The following is a 20,041-nucleotide window of genomic DNA, read 5'->3' as shown; positions in this document are numbered from 1 at the left end:
ACAAACGGAGATTCCCCCAGTTGTGCTCGCAGAGCGCGCGGGCTCCGAGGGACACCCCCGCGCTCCTACACCACATGGGCGCTCCCGGACGAGGCCCCGCCCCCTGGTTCCACGTGGTCTGCGGCGGGGCTCGAGTGGCTCTGGCTACTGGGGCTGAGGGAGGCACGCGTCCCGGGATGGCGGGGACCCCGGCCGGCGGTGAGTTGCATCGGGGCGGGCCGACGGGGTGCAGGAGTTGGCTCTGGGGAGGAGAAAGGGGCCCCCGGGTGGTGGGTTGGGACGGAAAAAGGGACATCCCGGAGACGGGACTCGTGGAGAGAGTATCTCACCCGAGGAAGGGACTTCGGACCGACGGCGGGTACAGGTTAGGGCGCCCTAACCTGAGTACGAAGGGCGCCCCCAGCAATTGGCTCGGTGGAGACTGGAGTGCCTCTGGGAGACAGGCAGGAGCTAACAGACCGGGTGAGGGGATCGAGGCGCTCAGGGGGCTGGGACCCAAGGGCCGATAGGCGCCCGGGAGGATTGGAGCCGCGGGGCAGTGTCAGCAGATCCCCGTTTCCTCTTCTGCAGGTGCTGCTCCCTTCTCCTGTCCCTCCAACTTTACCGCGACGTCCCCAGCATCAGAACCCACTCGTTTCTCTTTGGAGGCGTTAAAGGACCCAGATACGGAACTGTGGCTTATCCAGGCTCCTGTGGACTTTGTCCCAGACTGGTGAGTGGTCCCACGCCACCTCCTGGGAATACTACCCCTCACTCCGGTGGCTGAACTTGGGGGGGAAGTTTAGAAGGGCTTTTCTGGGATGCCTGCGTGGCTCAGTGGTTAAGCATCTGACTTTGGCCCAGGGCATGATCCTGGGATCCTGGGATGGAGCCCCAGTTCAGCAGGAGTCGGCTTCTCCCTCTCTCCCTCTGCCCCTCCTGTGCTAGTGCTCCCTCTCTCAAATGAATAAATAAAATCTTTTTTTTTAAATGCCGTTTCTCAGCTCCTTTCCTCCCTTTCACCACAAGAAACTGATGAAACTCTGCCTTCCCCTTTCTCCTTCCAGCCTCAATGGGCGGCTAGTGCCTCTTTCAGGCTCCCAGATTGTGAAGGGCAAGTTGGCAGGCAAGCGGCGCCGCTACCGGGTCCTCAGAAGCAGTGGCCCCCAGGCTGAAGAAGCAATCCTGCTGGCTCCCTCCGAGGAGGCAGCAGGGGGACTCACCTGTGCTCCAGCCCCCCAGGGCAGCCTAAGGATCTTTGATAGTCCCCCAGAACCCTCATCAGGGACCTTGCTGCAGCCCATTCCAGCAAGCCCCCCTCCACAAATCCCCCCTGGCCTGAGGCCTCGGTTCTGTGCCTTTGGAGGTAACCTACCAGTAACAGGGCCTGGATCAGTCTTGACACTGAATTCACCAGCCTCAAGGAAGAGGAAGAAGAAGATGCATATGTCAGAGGCCTCAGTTGCCCAGGAGGCAGTGAATGGGCTTGGGGCCCTGGAGGTGGACACAGTCTTGGGGTCCCCAGATACGGAGGTGAGGAAGAAGAAAAAAAAGCAGGAGCCAAAAGAACTAGAGGTTTTGAAGCCAGCAGCAGCAGAAGCCCCCCCTGAGATGTCGGAACCCCTGGTAGCACCATTCCCGTCTCCCGCCAAGAAGAGGAAAAAGAAGCCCAAAGAGGCAGAAATGGTCGAACCAGAAGAGCAGACACCAGAGCCCGAAGAAAAGACAGCGGAGCTGGAACTCATGGTTAAAACAGAGCCCCTGGAAGAGCCAATCCTGTCCCCTACCCGGAAGAGGAAGAGGCAGAAGGGGACAGAAGGGAGAGAGTCAGGGGAAGGGATACCAGGTGAGTCTCTGCTGCAGCTGAAGGTGGAGCCAGAGGAGGAAGCCATCCCACTGCCTTCTTCGAAGAAGAAAAAGAAGAAAGAAAAGGGATACAAAGTAATGATGGAGCCAGGGACTGAAGCTGCAGAGCCTGAGATGGGACTTCTGGAGCCCCTGGGCGAGATGACGGAGCCTGAGCCACTACAGGAAGCTGGGCTTCAGGCTGAGGCAGCTCTAGTGCCCACCAAAAAGAGGAAGAAGAAAGAAAAATGGCAAAACAAGACAGTGGAGATGTTGGAGCTGGGGGCAGAGGAGACGGAGCCTCCGATGGAGCCTAAGCCGCCAGGTGACCCTGAGCCTCACACAGCTCCAGCACCCACCAAAAAGAAGAGGAAAGAACGGGGGCAGAAAGCAATAGAGCCAAGGGCTGAGACGACTGGCCCACAGGAGGGCGGGGTGGTGGAGCTCGAGGTGCCAGCTGAGGGTGAGCCTGAGGCCAGGGCAGATCCTGCATCCACCAGGAAGAGGAAGAAGCAAGACCGGGGAAGTGGGGTCCCTGAGATCACAACCCAGGAGAAGACGCTGGAGCCATCGCTGGATCTGGGGTCTGCGGAGGTGGCTCCCACAGGACGGGAAAAAAAGCGGAAAAAGCTACAGCAGGATCCTGTGTAGACTCTTCCAGGGAAACGGCCGCAATTAAGGAAAGCTGGAGGTGACCGCCTGGGCCAGCAGAGTGCAAGAGCAGAGGACCAACCCCCCTCCCAGTGACTGCCCCAGCATGCCAGCAGCAGCCTGGGCCAGGAAAAATGCTTTATTGTTACACTGAGGGCCTCCTCCTTCACAGCTGGGGTCATCGGGGCACTTTCAAGAAGGGCTCGTGTAGGACATCAAACAGCCTCCGGGCCTGGGTGAGAGCAAGAGAGAAATGGAACCAGTCATTAAATGAGCCATTTGTTTTCTACATCCGGAGTGGACTTAAGTTCTTTCTCTCTCAGCTCAGAGGGGGCTCTGGGGGCTAGGAGAGAAAGAGCCAGATCTTGATTCCATCCCAGACTGGCTGTGTGAGTTTGGGCTGGTCCCCACCTTCTCTGGGCCTCAGTCTTCCCCATCTGTAGGAGAAGCACTGTGGGCCTTCCAAAACCTCAGAGTTTTGGGATCCGAGGTCCCATTTATTTGGAGCTCCCTCCTGTCCCCAACCCCGCAGGCCCATCCCCATAGCTCTTACCTTCTGGGGCCCCAGGCCTGGACACAAAGCCAGATCTTCCCTCGATGCAGCCATGAGCTGTTCCAGAGACTGAGGAAGATGGGAGTGAGGGGTCAGAGATGGGGAGCACAAAACTAGCGTGCCCAGCTGACCAGAGATCTAAGACATCCCTGAAAGGAAGTGAGGTCCTGTGGGAGTGCAGAGGAGCCAGGAAGGATGAGGGGAGGGGGAGTTCATTGAAAGGGCAAGGGGGTCAAAATGCCCATTGGGACGAGGGCTTACCCCAAAAGTTGTCAGGAGGGTCTGGCTGTCTGTTTTATTGACTGACTTCACGGTGGTCAGGCATTCAGTCACCTGGAAGGGGAGAAGGAAGCAGAGATGCATCACGAGAAGATATAACTGCAAGACAGCCCCTATGGTAGCACAGGTCCCCAATGTGTCCCCAGACTGTCCAGAATGCAGGAGGCATTCAATAAATGCCTCTTTTTTTTTTTTTTTTTTTTTTTTTAAACTTCATCCAGGTTGGGCACCTGGATGGCTCAGTCGGTTAAGCGTCTGCCTTTGGTTCAGGTCATGGGTGCAGGGTCCTAGGATTGAGCTTTACATGAGCTTCACGTAGGGCTCCCTGCTCAGCAAGGAGTCTGCTTCTCCCTCTTCCTCTGCCCCTCCCTCTTGCTCATGCTCATTCTCTTTTTCTCTCTCCTTCTGTCTCAGATAAGCATGCATGTGCTCAAATAAATCTTTAAAAAATAAAAGTTTGGGTCCCTGGGTAGCTCAGTGGTTTAGCGCCTGCCTTTGGCCCAAGGCATGATCCTGGAGACCCGGGATCAAGTTCCACGTTGGGTGCTCGCTTCGACAGCACATATACTAAAGTTCCACGTCAGGCTCCTTTCATGGAGCCTGCTTCTTCCTCTTCCTGTGTCTCTGCCTCTGTGTGTGTGTGTGTATGTCTCATGAATAAATAAATAAAATATCTTAAAAAATAAAAGTTCTCAGAGTGGTCCCCAACTAGGTGAGAGGGTGTCGATCACATAAGATAAATACCATTTATCTTGAGCTGGTGCTGCCCAGGGGAAGCCCATAGGCTCTGGAGGCAGATCTGAGTCTAAAACCAGGGCCCACTACTTACTCTCTATGAGACAATAGAATTGACCTCTCTGGGCCTCTTTTCAGGCTAATGGGGGCCCTAGGAGTACCCACCTCAGGGGTGGTGGTGGACGTCCACCGTTACTTAGTGGTTGGAGCCCAGGTTACACACTTCATTCAGCCAGTACTCCCTGAGTATCCCTGAGTGCTGCATAGTTCTGAGGACACAGCAGAAACGGAGCCAGCCCCAGCCCAGCCCTCCTGGGGCTCCCAGTCCAGTGTGGAGGACAGATCAGCTCCTGACAGTGGTGACCCACATGGGCAGGGCTGGGATGGGGGACCCCAGCAGGGGCACTTGTCAGGGAGGGCTTCCTGGACAAAGAGGTCTCAGAGCTGAGATGTGAAAGATGGAATTAGGCAGATAATCCGGCAGGGGGGGACAGAAGGGCACATACTTAGAGGAGTGGGCCAGGTCTGGGAGAAGTGACAGAGATTACAAAGCCAGGGGTGGACAGGGCTGCTGGGCGGAAGAGGCAGGGCCCTATAGAGTGGTGAGCAGCCCGGCTTTCCCTGAAGGCACTGGGGAGCCATGGGAGGGTTTTGAGAGAGGGAGGGCAGAACCAACTTTGTGCTTAGGAAGATCCCTCTAGCTGCCCTTTGGGTGAGAAAGGAGGGAGGGATTGGGGAGGAGAGAGGAGGATTCAGGCACCAGGAAGGAGCTGGGGGTGGCCAAGGCAGGGAGATGCGGGGGCCTCACCCGGGAGACGAAATCCTGCTCCAGCTTCTCCATCAGGAGGTCGGCCGGCTTCTGCTCATAGGCTTTGTAAGTCTCCAGGTACCGCCCGGCCTCCTCGGGGCTGGGGTGAGAACATTCGGGTCAGCCAGGGTGAGGCGGTTATGTTATGTTTTAGACTCAGATCATGACGCTAACTCTAATGTGGAGAAAAATGATCTCTCCTCCCCTAAATGCTTCCCTGGCAATAACCCCAACCAGGCGCATCTTTGCTGGCTAAGGGGCAGAGCTTGGGAGCCTGAGCCATTGGGTTCAGGTTCCCCCTTCACACCTGAGTGACCCTGGGCCCATGATTTTCTCTCTCTCGGGACCTCAGCCTCCGCATCTGTAAAGTGGAGCGGATGGTAGGATTGTGACAATTACACCAGTGCCGGCTCCAAGCGCTCAGAGCCACACCTGACACTCAGAGACCTGTTTAAGAAACATGAGCTATTCTGGAAGGGAAGTGGGTATGGAGTTTGAAAGGGAGAAAAACCAAAAACAGTTATTCTCTTCCCAGCCACGGAAGACAAACTCAGGAGGCACTCAGTTCCCACTGAAGGTTTTTAATAGAGCACACCTTCAAGAGAAAGGCTGTGGGTGAGCTGACTGCTGAATCCTTTATAGCGGCAAACGGGATCTAATAATTGCCATTAATTTTCACGTCAGGCACTGGTTTTTCTGACATGTAATGAACTGCTTCAAAGGTAGGTGACACAGCCAAATCTTAAAAAGGGTCTGTGTGCAGAAGAAAGTAACTCAAGAGTTTCATTGGCACTGGGAAAAAGCTGGCCTTTTTTTGTGAGCTGTGAGCTGCTCTAGTAAACTAAACCCAAGGAGGGGGCCACTGGAAGTGGGCTGGTCAGAAGTACAAGCCTTTTTTTGTTTGGGGAACTTGTGAGGAGTGGAGTCCAAGTAAATAAAGGATTCAGGTTGAGTATCTTCTTGGCCTTCAGATCCTAGCTAATAAACAATTTTCTAAAGATTTTATTTATTTACTTGAGAGAGAGCAAGCATGAGTAGGGGCATGTTTTTTTTTTTTTTTAAAAAGAGAGGGAGAAGCAGGCTTCTAGCTGAGCAGGAAGCCAGATGTGGGGCTTGATCTCAGGGCCCCAGGATCATGACCTGAGCTGAAGGCAGATGCTTAACCAATGGAGCCACCCAGGCGCCCCATTAGCAATGTTTTTTGATTAAGCAATGGTTTATATTCTTGAAAGAAACATTCATTTTTCTAATTGTTTTTTTCCCCATTAAATGGGCTTTGTAGCTTTTTACTGCAGCAGGATTATTGTTATGGTTCTTAATAATTTGTTCAAGAGCCCCTCAAGTTAGCACGCTGTGTCCAGTTCTAGAATTTGCTTTCGTTTTTGCACTCTGAGATATAAGCAGATGGCTTTCCATGTCAGCAGAAGGAGCTTGACCTCTTTTAACGGTTGCAAAACATTCCATGATTTGGATGTTAAGCCACAGGAAACATTCCCCTTGTGGGGGCCTAGCTGCATGCCAGGCACTGCTCTAACTCTTTAGGTTCAGAAGCTTCCAGAACCCCTCCTCCTCTGAGCAATCCTTTAAGGCACTTATTATTTTCAAACCATTATACAGAGGGGGAAGCAGAGACTAGTGGGGTGGACTCATTTGCCTAAAATCACACAGCTAGCCAGGAGAAGAAATAGCACAGTCACCAAGTTGGGCTCTTAACTTTACATGGCACGACTTCCCACAAAATAGCGTAATGCTTACGCTTGCTTTTGTTTATTTATTCATTTATTTATTTATGATTTTATTTATTTATTCACAAGAGACAGAGAGGCAGAGACACAGGCAGATGGAGAAGCAGGCTCCATGCAGGGAGCCTGATGTGGGACTCGATCCTGGGACTCCAGGATCATGCCCTGGGCCGAAGGCAGGTGCCAAACCGCTGAGCCACTCAGGCATCCTGACTTCTGTTTTAATATACAACTAACACTGGTGTGCCCATCTGGCTCAGTCAGTTGAGTATTCGACTCTTAATCTCTCGGGATCATGAGTTCAAGGTTGTGACCCGGCCTAGCTGCACAATGGAATGTTACACAGTTGGGAAAGAATGTGTATCCAGACAATGGGATATTATTCAGCAATAAAAAGTGAGCTACCAAAGCATTAGAAGGCACGGAGGAACCTTAAAAGCATATTGCCAAGTGAGAGAAACCAATCTGAAAAGGCTTCTGGGAGGTAAGAGGAAATTTCTATGGTCTCTGCCCCTGGTTCTTGGCACAGAGTTCCTGGAGACCCTTGTAAATTCCTCAGTGATAAGAGCACCAGGAATGTCTTTGTTCTTTTTTTTTTTTTTTTTTTTAAGATTTTATTTATTTGAGAGAGAGAGAGAAAGAATGAGGCAGGGGAGGGGAAGAGGGAGAAGCAGACTTTCTTTTTTTTTATTTTTTATTTTTATTTTTAAATTTTTATTTATTTATGATAGTCACACAGAGAGAGAGAGAGAGAGAGAGAGAGACAGAGACAGAGACACAGGCAGAGGGAGAAGCAGGCTCCATGCACCGGGAGCCCGACATGGGATTCGATCCCGGGTCTCCAGGATCGCGCCCTGGGCCAAAGGCAGGTGCTAAATCGCTGCGCCACCCAGGGATCCCAGAAGCAGACTTTCTGCTGAGCAAGGAGCCCAACATGGGACTCAATCCCAGGACCCCAGGATCACGACCTGAGCTGAAGGCAGATGCTTAACCAATGGAGCTACCCAGGTGCCCTGTGTCTTTGTTCTATTGTGAGGAGACTCTGGGTTGGCTCCGGGAGGGGGACTGGTCACCAGAAACTATTAGAAGCTGGGAGGTTCCAGCCCCACCCATTTAGGGACTGGAAATGGTGTTAACAGTTGATCGTGCCATAAAATTCTGATATCAGGGTGTTCAGAGTTTCCAGATGGGCAAACACATGATCATGGGGGAAGGGCACATACCCCCATTCCACAAGAACAGGAGCTCCTAGACCTCTCTTCCTATGTCTCTCACCATCTTGTTGTTGATTCTGACCTTTTATCATACCCCTTACTAAACCAATAAATGTTTTTCCCTGAGTTCTGTGAGCTGCTCTAGTAAACTAAACCCAAGGAGGGGGCCACTGGAAGTGGGCTGGTCAGAAGTACAAGCTGGGCTGGTGAAGTGGGGGGCAGTCTTGGACTGAGCCCTTCACCGGAGTGACCTGACTCCATCTCTACGCAGACAGTGTCAGAACTGCATTAAATGCTAGGACACCGGGCTGGTGTTGCAGAGAACGGCTTGGTGTGGGAAAAAGCTCAACACATCTAGTGGTCAGAAGTATATTTTGTACCAGCAGTAAAAGCAACACAAGAGGGACGCCTGGGTGGCTCAGTGGCTAAGCATCTGCCTTTGGCTCAGGTTGTAATCCTGAGGTCCTGGGATCGAATCCAGCATTCGGCTCCCTACAGGGAGCCTGCTTCTCCCTCCGCCTGTGTCTCTCCCTCTCTCTCTCTGTGTCTCTCATGAATAAATAAATAAAATCTTAAAAAAAAAAAGAGAGAGAGAGAGAAAGTCCCCTTCCTATCACTGCGGACTCCTCACACCCTCCCCAGAGGTCAACACTGTCCAGGGCCTGGTGACTCTCTAACCGTTTCTAGTGTATCCACATACGTGTCTGTTCATAAACACAGCTCCTTTTCCCTCCTTCTGTCTATATATAAAAATATGATGCTGTTTGGTTCTATCACTCTGGCTTTCACCTGCCAATGCTGCAGAGATGGCCCACGTCATCATGGATGCACATCTGCACACAAGCAGAGCTAATCCTGGTGTAGCTAATCCTGGTCTGCGTTGAAGACGGATGTCTATTTTGTTTTAATAGCCAAGCAAGTCTCTCACCAACCAAACATGCAGGTGCCCATTTCACACTATCCATCTGAGAAGTTTTCACCAAATTTAAGGGCGAAAAATGGACACCTCATTTATTTTTAAGATTTTATTTTTTTATTCATGAGAGACACAGAGAGAGGCAGAGACACAGGCAGAGGGAGGAAAAGCAGGCTCCATGCAAGGAGCCCAATGTAGGACTCCATCCGGGAATCCAGGATCACTCCCTGAGCCAAAGGCAAACACTCAACTGCTGAGACACCCAGGCATCCCTGGACACCTCATTTTTTAAAACATACTTTTTTTGGGGTGCCTTGGTGGCTCAGGTCATGATCCTGGGGTCCTGGGATTGAGCCCCATTTCAGGCTCCCCGCTAAGTGGAGAGTCTGCTCCTTCTTCCTTCTCCCTCTGCTCCACCCCACTCGTGCTCTTTCTCAAATAAATAAAATCCTTAAAAATTTTTTTAAAATAAATAAATAATATTTACTTTTTCCTTGATAAACTATAAGGTTGATTTTTTTTTTCATGTGTCTTGGCAACCTCTTATTTGGGCTCTTATTGACTTGCAGGAAGTTTTTTACATACATAAATATATAACTATATTTAAGTATATGCATATAAGTATTAATATTTAAATGTATTTGCACACTATAAATATAATTTATACATACACATATAAAATAGAAATGCTGTCTGTGTATATGTCTCTCTATATAAATATATATTTAATAAATATATAAATATATTTTTAAAGTACATAAATATATATTTATATATATATAGACAAATATACACACACACGTATATATATATACCGACACACAAGTAGTTTTTCATAATTGGTCACTTGTCTTTTAACTTTGTTTACAGTATCTCTAACCACCCAGAAGTTTAATATTAATATTAAATATTAAAATTTAATATTCTCAAATCAGCCAGTCTTTTCCTTTATGGCTCTGGGGTTTTGAGTATTGCTTTAGAAGACTTTTCCTAGGGACGCCTGGGTGGCTCAGTGGTTAAGCATCTGCCTTGAGCTCAGGTCATGATCCCCGGGTCCTGGGATGGAGTCCCACTTCAGGCTCCCTGCTCAGTGGGGAACCTGCTTCACCCTCTGCCCTTCCCCCTACTCATGTTCTCTCTCTAATAAATAAATAAATTCTTAAAAAAAAAAGGAAATTAGCCAATCTAAATAGTCTTTAGAAACCTAGATGTGGAATTAATTATTCAGACAGACTTAATGTCTAACTCATAAGTGCCTAGTATGGTCCTGGCAATTTGATCTACATCACCTGCTTTTGTGACTACAGCACTCTAAGATATTAAGACCCTATTTTAAAGATGAAGAAATTGAGGCCCAGGGAGGGGCAGTGCCTAGACCAGGGTTGTACAGGAAATTCACGGCAGGAGAAGGTCTGGGGGTGGGCAAAGCATTGGAATGATGCTCAGATAGAGCCTGACCTGGGCAGGGAGCCTCGGTCTCACCTCCAGGCAAGGACCAGGGTGCAGTCGGCCAGGATGCACATCTTAGCCAGCTCCTTGAGGGCCTGCTGAGGATCTTTCTGGGTAGAACAGAAAAACAGAATGAGCAATCTGGTCGAAAGCAAGGAATTATAGTCTTGAAAACACAGCAGGTTAGGATGCCAAGAGCCAATGTGCCCCATTTCACAGACGGGGCCAATGAGGCTGGTGGGGAAACAACTGCTGCTTACCACGTCCACCTGGACCAGCAGGACCCGCAGCGCAAAACTCTTCCCCAGGCTCTGCAGCCGCTCGTGGATGTAGTCCGGGTGGAGATTGTGGTAGCGGAGGCTGGGGAATGGAAGACAGGGAGGAGTTGGGAGGTCTCGGTCTCCCCGAGACCCCGAGAACCCTTCTTCACTCTCACTGGATACAGAGGGCGCCGGCAGCATAGGGACCTAGGGCTCAGAGAAGTGACTTGCCCCGGTCACCCACCAAGGAAAGGGCACGGGGGATTGGCAGTCAGGGCTGCCTGGCTCTGGCTCTGGCTCCTTGGAGGGAGGGACCCTTCTTCACTGCAGAAGGGAAGAGACTTGGGCTTTGCATAGAGGACAGACTAGACCCTAGAGAGTATAGACGGGGGACACTGGGTCTTGGGAGGCAGGCCATCCCAGGGAATATCTGCTCTGACCTCAAAGGCCACTGGCAGGGAGGGGATGGGGTGGCTTCTCCACCCAGGGAACTCAGGGACATCTCTGCCCAGGAGCTGCCAGCTCTCATACCTTGCAGGGAAGATAGAAACTTAAAAGTTTCACTTCCAAAAAAAACAAACCAAAAAAAAGAAGTTTCACTTCCCCCCAGCTCTGTCTGGAGAGGAGCCCCAGGGAATGGAGGAGCATGCTTAACTGGGATAAAGGTTACAGGAATCTTGGCTCTCATCAACTTGTCCTGGATGCCTAGGACATGGGAGACCTGACCCTCTCCTCCCTTAGACTGAGTATCCCAGGTCCCCAACCTATCCTCCCCCAGATTGAGGAGCTCAGGTCCCCAGCCCCTCCTCCCTCAGGCCTGGGAGTCCAGGCCTCCAGCCCCCTCCTCCCTCAGACCCAGGAGTCCAGGCCCCCAGTCCCTCCTCCCTCAGACCTGGAGTCTGGGCCTGCACCTCTCATTGTTCTGGGCACCTCCAGACTAAGACCCCTTCCTCCTATACTAGGTCCCACCTAGGCCTAGAGCCGACAGGGCCACACCCAAAGGTCTCCCACTGAATAGTCCAAAATACAGAAGCATGCACTCCCAGGCTGTCCTGGAAGGTGGGGCAGCCCCTCAGAGCTCACCTGAGGAACAGGGCACAGGTGCTCTGGCCCAGCACATAGTCGGGAAGCACGTCACCAAATTCCCAGGGCACGTTCCGCACAAACTTCAGCACAGGGTTGCCCCTCTGGGGAGGGAGGAAGAGCTGAGGCGATTAACCACGATGGCCCTGGGATCACTGCCATCCCAGGGTGCCTCCCTGCAAAGCCCACCTCCTCAGCCTGAAATGTCCTTGGTGCTCTGGCTCTGATCTAGGCTCCTCCCCCTGGCCCTAGGCCTTAACTAAAGGGTCCCTGAGTCTCCCTCTCCAGCTCAGCCCTCTCCCCTCACCCCATGTGTATGTCCTGGGGTTATGGGAACTTCCTCCAGGATGCCTGCCTTGTTGCATCCCGAGTGCCTTCAGCATCAGTCATCACACTTGTCCTCCTCCTGGCCCCACTTCAGGGACAGCCCCACCATCCAGAGACCCCACACCCTGGCCATGGACATGTCCGTCTCCCCCTCCTTCTCCAGGAGGAACATCTAACTCCTAAGCATCCCCATCAATGCCTCCCCATCCACTGCCACAGCCCCTGCCCCTGGCCTCTGGACAGTAGCCATAGGGATCTTCCTAAAGCACAAAACTGCCCTTTGCCTGCTCTCAACCCTGCTGTGGTTTCCAGTGTCCCACGGAAGCCCCATGTGCCCTGCGACCCCTACACACAGATCAGGTAGGCCCTGCAGCTGAGCAGTCTCCTGCCTCTCACTCCACTCTAAACATAGCTCAAGGGGATCCCTGGGTGGCCTAGTGGTGCCTTCGGCCCAGGGCGTGATCCTGGAGTTCCGGGATCAAGTCCGCATCAGGCTCCCTGCATGGAGCCTGCTTCTCCCTCTGCCTGTGTATCTGTCTCTCTCTCTCTCTCTCTCTCTCATAAATAAATAAAATCTTTAAAAAAATAAAATAAAAAATAAACATAGCCCAAGACCAAAATTCTCTGAGCAAGCCAGGCTCTAATCCATCCCATCAGTATTTATTGAGTGCCCACTGGGTGTCGTGGTGCTGTGGACATGGCAGGGACCAAGATACAAAGATCCCTGCCTTGCAGGGGACACGACAGTAAAGAAAATCACGTCACGGATGAGTAAGTAATTATTACATGAGGTAGGGTGTGGGTGGGCAGAGTAGCTGGGATGAGCAGGGTCTGCAGAAGTCCCAAGTCCCACAGGCCATGAGGCCAGTCAGGTGCCTGAAGTGAGGCACCTGGGAGCCAGAAAAGGGCCTCGAAGAAAGGAGGAGCAGGATCCTGTTTTATTTCATTTTATTTTATTTTCTAAAATATTTTATTTAGGGCTCCTGGGTGGTTCAGTGGTTGAGTGGCGGCCTTTGGCTCAGGTTGTGATCCTAGGGTCCTAGGATCAAGTCCTGCATCAGGCTCCCTGTAAGAAGACCTCTGCCTAGGTCTCTGCCTCTCTCTGTGTCTCTCATGAATAAGTAAATAAAATTTTTTAAAATTTTTTATTTATTTGAGAGAGAAAAAGAGGGGGCATGAGTGGGGGGCAGAGGGAGAAGTATGGGCAGCCTGGGTGGCTCAGCAGTTTAGCGCCGCCTTCAGCCTAGGATATGATCCTGGAGACCCAGGATCGAGTCCCACGTCGGGCTCCCTGTGTGGAGCCTGCTTCTCCCTTTGCCTGTGTTTCTGCCTCTCTCTTTCTCTCTCTCTCTGTCTCATTAATAAATAAATAAACTCTTAAAAAAAAGAAAAAAGAGAGAGAGAGGGAGAAGTAGACTCTCCACTGAGTGAGGGAGCCTGACCTGGGGCTCAATCCCAGGATCCTGAGACAGGATCCTATTTTCATTTTTAAAGGATTGCTTTGTCCACTTGACACCCACTAGAATGGCTGAAATTAAAAAGGCAGATAAGGACATCTGGTGGAAATGGAACCTCCGCAAGCTGCTGGTAGGAATGTAAAATGATGCTGCATCTAGAAAATGGTTTGGGAGGGGCACCTGGGTGGCTCAGTAAGTTAAGTGTGTGCCTTTGGCTCAGGTCATGATCCCAGGGTCCTGGGGTTGAGCTCCGCATCAGGCTCTCTACTCAGTGGGGAATCTGCTTCTCCCTCTCTCTGCCACTCCCCCCTTTGTGTTCTCTCTCTCTCAGACAAATACATAAAACCTAAAAAAATTTTAAAAAGATAATGGTTTGGGAGCTCCTGCAAAAACTCAATAGTCACCCCACGACCCATTAAGTCCACACCTGCATAAATACCCAGAACTCAAAACCCATGTCTACAAAAAGCCCAAACACAAATGTTCACGCCAGCATCTTTAGAATAACCAACAAGTACAAACAATCCAATGGCTAGCCCATCAGTGGTTGGATGGAGACCACAGCATGGCACCTGCATACAACAAATACTATTCGGCCAGCAATGGGAAGGAAAGAAGCATGGGCACACACTACCTCGTGCTGAGTGAAAGGCAATAGACATTTGAGTTGCTTGCACTTCTTAGCTAATGTGAACAAAGCTGCTGGGACAGTCCGTGCACAGGATTTTGTATGGATGTATGTTTTCATCTCTTCTGCACATATACCTAAACATAGACTTGCTGGGTCATATGGCAACGCTTATGTTTATTTATTTTTTAAAATTTTATCTTTGGGGGGCACCTGGGTGGCTCAGTGGGTTAAAGATCTGACTCTTGGGCAGCCCCGGTGGCGCAGCAGTTTAGCACTGCCTGCAGCCCGGGCTGTGATCCTGGACACCTGGGATCGAGTCCCATGTCGTGCTCCCTGCATAGAGCCTGCTTCTCCCTCTGTGTCTCTGCCTGTCTCTTTCTTTCTCTCTCTCTCTCTCTCTCTCTCTCAATGAATAAATAAATAAATCTTTAAAAAAAAAAAAAAAGATCTGACTCTTTGTTTTGGCTCAGGTCATGATCTCAGGGTCTTGGGATCAAGCCACAAGCTGGGCTCCATGCTCAGCGGGGAGCCTGCTTGAGGTGCTCCCTCTCCCTCTGCCCCTCTCCACGCTTGCTCTCTCTCTCTCTCAAATAAATAAATAAAATCTTTTTAAAGAATTGTATTTTTTGGGATCCCTGGGTGGCGCAGCGGTTTGGCGCCTGCCTTTGGCCCAGGGCGCAATCCTGGAGACCCGGGATCGAATCCCACGTTGGGCTCCCGGTGCATGGAGCCTGCTTCTCCCTCTGCCTATGTCTTTGCCTCTCTCTCTCTCTGTGACTATCATAAATAAATAAAAAAAATTAAAAAAAAAAAAAAAGAATTGTATTTTTTTTAAAGATTTTATTTATTTATTCATGAGAGACACACACAGAAAGAGAGGCAGAGACACAGGCAGAGGGAGAAGCAGGCTCCATACAGGGAGCCTGATGTGGGACTCCATCCCGGGACTCCAGCCAGGATCACGCCCTGGGCTAAAGGCAGGCGCTAAACCGCTGAACCACCCAGTGATCCCCAAGAATTGTATTTTTTAAAGTAATTACATGGGATCCCTGGGTGGCGCAGCGGTTTGGCGCCTGCCTTTGGCCCAGGGCGTGATCCTGGAGACCCGGGATCGAATCCCACGTCGGGCTCCCGGTGCATGGAGCCTGTTTCTCCCTCTGCCTGTGTCTCTGCCCCTCTCTCTCTCTCTCTCTCTGTGTGTGACTATCATGAATAAATAAAAATTTATTAAAAAAAAAATAAAATAAAATAAAATAAAGTAATTACATGGGATTCCTGGGTGGCGCAGCAGTTTGGCGCCTGCCTTTGGCCCAGGGCACGATCCTGGAGACCCGGGATCGAGTCCCACGTCGGGCTCCCGGTGCATGGAGCCTGCTTCTCCCTCTGCCTGTGTCTCTGCCTCTCTCTCTCTCTCTGTGTGACTATCATAAATAAATAAAGAAAAAAAATATTTAAAATAATTACAACTAACATGGGGCTCGAACCTACAGCCCTAAGATCAAGAGTTGCATGGTCCCTCGACTGAGCCAGCCAGGCATCCAGGTAACTCTATATTAAAAGTTTGAGGAACTGCCAGACTGTTTTCCAAAGTGTCTCACCACTGTACATTCCCACCAGCAGCCTATGAGGGTTCCAATTCCTCCATAGCCTTGAGATCATCCTTTGGCCTTTTGATTACAGCCAACCTAGAGGGTGTAAACTGGCATCTCATTGTGATCTTGATTTGCATTTCCCTGGTAGCTGATAATATTGAGCTTCTTTTCACATTCTTGAGTCCTACTATTATCTCTGTGAGTAGTTGCTTTCCTCTGGAATGGCAGCTCCACCAATGGCAGAGACCTCACCTGCTGCCTTTCCAATTGCTCTATCCCCAGAGCCTAGAACAGCACCGGACAACTTTTGAACATATTTGTGGACTACAAGTGAACAAAACCTTGTTTTAAAGGCACAGATGAGGGACCCCTGGGTGGCTCAGTGGTTGGGCATCTGCCTTCAGCTCAGGGCGTGATCCTGGGGTCGAATCCCACATCGGGCTCCCCATGGGGAGCCTGCTTCTCCCTGTGCCTATTCTCTGCATCTCTATGTGTCTCTCATGAATAAATAAATGAAATCTTTAAAAATAGTAATAATAAAGGCACAGATAGGGCAGCCCCAGTGGCTTAGCGGTTTAGCACCGCCTTCAGCCCAGGGCATGATCCTGGAGACCCGGGATCAAGCCCCACATCAGGCTCCCTGCAAAGAGCCTACTTCTCCCTCTGCCTGTGTCTCTGCCTCTCTCTCTCTCTCTGTGTGTGTCTCTCATGAATAAATAAATAAAATCTTTAAAATAAATAAAGAAAGGCACAGATAAGTTAAGTCACTTGCTCAAGATCACACAGCTACTGCATGCCAGAGCAGGATTTGAATTCAAACCTGTGTTCAAGAAACAGTTTTTGAATGAATGAACAAACCCAGGGACAGGAATTTTAGCTGCACTAACATGGTCATATCCCCCAAAAAGACAAGACAGGATGTTACAGGCTAAACATTCGTGTGCCCCCAAAATTCACATGTTGAAATCCTAATCCCCAGTGTAATGGTATTAGGTAGTGAAAGAGAGGCAATTAGGTCATGAGGGTGGAGCCCCCATTAATGGGATTAGTGCCCTCATAAAAGCGACCCCAGAGAGCTCCTTCACTCCTTCTGCCGCGTGAGGACACAGTGAGAACTACGAATAGTTCTTCTATGAAGGTTCTGCAGTCTATGAACCAGGAGGTGGGTCCTTTCTGGACACTGAATCTGCCAGTGCCTTGATCCTGGACTTCCTAGGCTCCAGAACCATGAGGAATAAATATATGCTGTTTAAACTATCCAATCTATGTGGGCGCCTGGGTGGCTCAGAGGTTGAACATCTGCCTTCAGCTCAGGTCATGATCCTGGGGTCCAGGCATCAAGTCCCACATGAGGCCCCCCGCAGGGAGCCTGCTTCTTCTTCTGCCTGTGTCCCTGCCCCTCTCTCTCTGTGCCTCTCATGAATAAATAAATAAAATATTTTTTAAAAATAAATAAATAATAAAATAAACTACCAGTCTATGGTATTTTTGTTATAACAAAATAATAGGATATGGGGCAATCTCAAGGCACACAGGATACTTGAATGGATGAATGCAAGAGGGGCACAGCTCAGAGCACAACAGCCATAGTTCAGACTCCCTTCCACGGTCCTCTAGAATGCCCCCCCCAGAACCCCTATTCCCAACCAGAAAGCTCAAAGCCCCACTTCTCCATCCCCTCCTCACCTGGCGGGGGCTCACAATGATGCTGTTGGATTTCGCCCCTGGTTTGGAGGCCTGATTGGGGGTCTCTCCTGTCAGGGGTTCTGGCCCGGTGGGGTGTGGAGCTCCAGCCAGTCCTGGAGGTCCCGAGATGGCATACTCTGCATAGGTCTGAGGGGCTGCCTGAACCGAGGTCTCCACAGTGGGCAGGCTCCGGGTGGATTTGAATAAGGGCTTGACCTGTGCAGGGGAGGGGAGTGTCAAAATCTAAGTCTGAGCCGCTTCTCCCCACTCCCCAGCCTCTGCACTGGTCCTGGCCACCATCTTCTCTCCCTTGGACCACCACAGTCACCTCCTCACCATCTCCCTGCCTACACCCTTACTGCCCACAGTCTGTTCACTGTCATTTCACATCCCTCTGTTCAGAACCTTGGCGGCTCCCATCTCAGAGCAAAAGCCAAAGCTGTCACTGTAGCCCACAAAACTCTAAAAGAGTCCCTGCCCCCTTGCCTCAGGGGTCTCACCTCCTACCTCTTTCCTTTTGCTTTCTCTCTTCCAGGCCCGTTGCCCTTCTTGCTTGCCCTCAACATTGTCAGGCTCTCTCTGACCCTGGGCCTTTGCACTGGCTGCCCCCTCTGCCTCTAGATGTCCTCACATAGCTCGCTCTTTCACCTCACTGCCAAGATGTCACCTCCTCAGAGAAGCAGTCCCTCTCTTCCATCATCCCCTATATCTTTAGCCCACTCTGTTGTCCTTCCTAGCCCATAGGGAGCAGCCAGTACTCAACACCAGCCGATTGTTTTCCTGTGGGAATGCGATCACAGTGTGGTCAGATCCTTCAATTTACCAAAAGATGTCAAAAGGCAGACTTTTTTTTTTTTTTTTAATTGCAAAGCCTTCCAATTCTCCAATGTCAGCAATAAATTCATGCTTTGCAAGGCAGGGTGCTGGCCACAGAAAACACATGCCAAGGCCATAGGCTGCTTGCCGGAGCCCCCTCTTGGAATCACCATGACATGTGACAGACAGGGAAACAGACTTGCGGAGAGCAAAGGTGTTTTCCCAAGGTGACCCAGGCCACATTTCCTAACCCGCACGGCGGCCACCGGACCGGACCCTTCCTCTCAATCACCCCCTACCTCCCAGCGTTCTCCCCATCTCCTCGTCCTACCCCTACAGGAGGGGCCTCATCCTCGCCCAGTGGTATGAAGAATTTCTTCCTCGTGGGTGGCTCGGCGGGGGGCCGCACTGCGTCTCCGTCCATCCCAGGGTTCTTCTGGGGCCTGAAGATGAAGACATGGCGGCGGGAGCGAGGGAGACACCAGCGTCTGCCTTCCCATCCTCCCCGCAGGAACCCCCACTCACTGCCATCCCGCCCTCAAAACCCCAGGGCTCCACAGAGCATCAAGTTGCAAAGAGCCGGTGCCCCAGATTTTTTAGGGCCCCGCCCACAAGGAGCCGGCACCTCCAGCTCGCCCCGCCCCTTACCGTCCAGACTTTTCATTAGCGCCGCCCCTCAAGCACCCCACGTCCTATCCACCCCGCCCTCACTGTTCCCCGCCTTGGGTTTGCCCAGTCCAGCCTCCGTCCCCTCCGCCCCGCCTCCAGGCTCGCACCTGATACCCTCCCCTCGCCCCATCCCGTCCATCTCTCAGACACTGCGACGACTGATTGGCTTCTGCGGGTGCCAGTCGCCTCCCCTCCCGCCCCCCGCCCGTCCGCCCCTCACGACCCAGCCCCGCCGTCGGAGCGCCGGGAGGACTCACCTCCTCGACCCCGAGCCGGGAGCGGAAGACCGGAGAGACAGCGAGGCGACCCACCGCCGACGCGGCCAGCGCGTCCCCGGGCTCGCCGCACTTCCGGCCTCTCTAGCCCTCGATCCCGCCCTCCGCGTTCCCCAGACGGGTAGAGCTTCGAGAGGGGCGGTCCCCGCGCCGCTCTCTATGGTCCTGGAGGACTGCGGCGGTTTGGGTGGGAGAGAGCCGCGGACCTACCCCCTTGGTCGTCTCTGGTTGTCAAGTTCCATTTGGATGCTCTTTTTTTTTTTTTTTTTTTTTTTTTAAGATTTTTCTTTAATTTACTCATGAGAGCCAGAGAGAGGCAAAGACATGGGCAGAGAGAAGCAGGCTCCCTGCGGGGAGTTTGAAGCGGGACTCGAACCCAGGACCCTGGGATCAAGACCTGAGCCCAAGGCGGACGTTCAACCACTGAATCACCCAGGCGTCCCTGGATGTCCTTATTAAGCACCTCCTTGTGCTCGACCTCTGGACAGGACTCAGTGTGGGGGTGGGGAGTGTGGGAGGGGTGGAAGGAGATCAAATTGGGTTCCTCCTCTAAGCCCAGGCTTGGGTTGGCATCCCAGCCCTGCCATTGGCTTGGCCTCGGCGTCCGCATTCATTCATTCTTGCATTCCACACGCATTCCCCCTGCGCCGCCTCTGTTCCCCGCCCTGTGCGGGGCAGTGCTGGCGACTCAGCGGTGACCGTTGATTGACAACCATAGCGCCCTCCTGTCCTCCTGGAGCGGTCCCCGTCCAGTGGTCCAGTGGGAGAGACAGACTGGTTCCCCAACAGTGACCACCCGGAGAGGGCAAGGCTGGAATGGGAGACCCCACGATGGCCGGGGAGAGGGGAGAGGCCGCCCAGCCCAGCCCCAGGGTAGGGAAGGGCTTCCTGGAGGAAGGGACATCTGAGCAGAGACCTGGTCGATGAGTTAGTATTAGTCATTTCCTGAAAGAACAGTATCACACTGTTCTAACTTGCGGCTCTCTGGTTACTAAGGAGAGAGAACATCTTTTTTTTAGTTTATTGGTCTTAGGTAGTTTGTCTTCTGTGGATGGCTTGCTCATATCCTTTGCA

General features: G+C 51.6%; 2 protein-coding genes across 5 annotated transcripts; one reads left to right on the top strand and one right to left on the bottom strand.

The window, feature by feature from the left end:
- Positions 1-82: 82 nt before the first annotated feature.
- Positions 83-2,766, top strand: POLR1G (RNA polymerase I subunit G). Its single transcript, XM_038528576.1, has 3 exons — positions 83-198; positions 571-712; positions 1,047-2,766. The coding sequence occupies exons 1-3, from the start codon at positions 177-179 to the stop codon at positions 2,473-2,475; spliced, it is 1,593 nt and encodes a 530-aa protein (XP_038384504.1). The 5' UTR covers positions 83-176; the 3' UTR covers positions 2,476-2,766.
- On the bottom strand, positions 2,599-19,099 carry ERCC1 (ERCC excision repair 1, endonuclease non-catalytic subunit). Of its 4 annotated transcripts, none has more exons than XM_038528580.1 (10): positions 18,950-19,099; positions 18,355-18,466; positions 17,208-17,423; positions 11,515-11,618; positions 10,432-10,531; positions 10,205-10,281; positions 4,851-4,950; positions 3,290-3,361; positions 3,029-3,097; positions 2,599-2,707 (listed from the first exon to the last, which is right to left on the bottom strand). In XM_038528580.1, exons 2-10 carry the CDS (start codon positions 18,445-18,447, stop codon positions 2,654-2,656), a joined length of 885 nt encoding a protein of 294 aa, XP_038384508.1. In that variant the 5' UTR covers positions 18,448-18,466; positions 18,950-19,099; the 3' UTR covers positions 2,599-2,653. The 4 variants fall into 4 exon arrangements, with proteins under 4 accessions (XP_038384508.1, XP_038384505.1, XP_038384506.1 ...); XM_038528577.1 differs by lacking the exon at positions 18,950-19,099 and adding an exon at positions 18,800-18,914 and having other exon boundaries at positions 11,515-11,636; XM_038528578.1 differs by lacking the exon at positions 18,950-19,099 and adding an exon at positions 18,800-18,904.
- Positions 19,100-20,041: the final 942 nt, after the last annotated feature.

Source organism: Canis lupus, chromosome 1 (genome assembly GCF_011100685.1).
Source record: "Canis lupus familiaris isolate Mischka breed German Shepherd chromosome 1, alternate assembly UU_Cfam_GSD_1.0, whole genome shotgun sequence".
Taxonomy (NCBI): Eukaryota; Metazoa; Chordata; class Mammalia; order Carnivora; family Canidae; genus Canis; species Canis lupus.
Note: the sequence above shows the minus strand (reverse complement) of the source record. Positions and strands in the feature narration are given on the sequence as shown.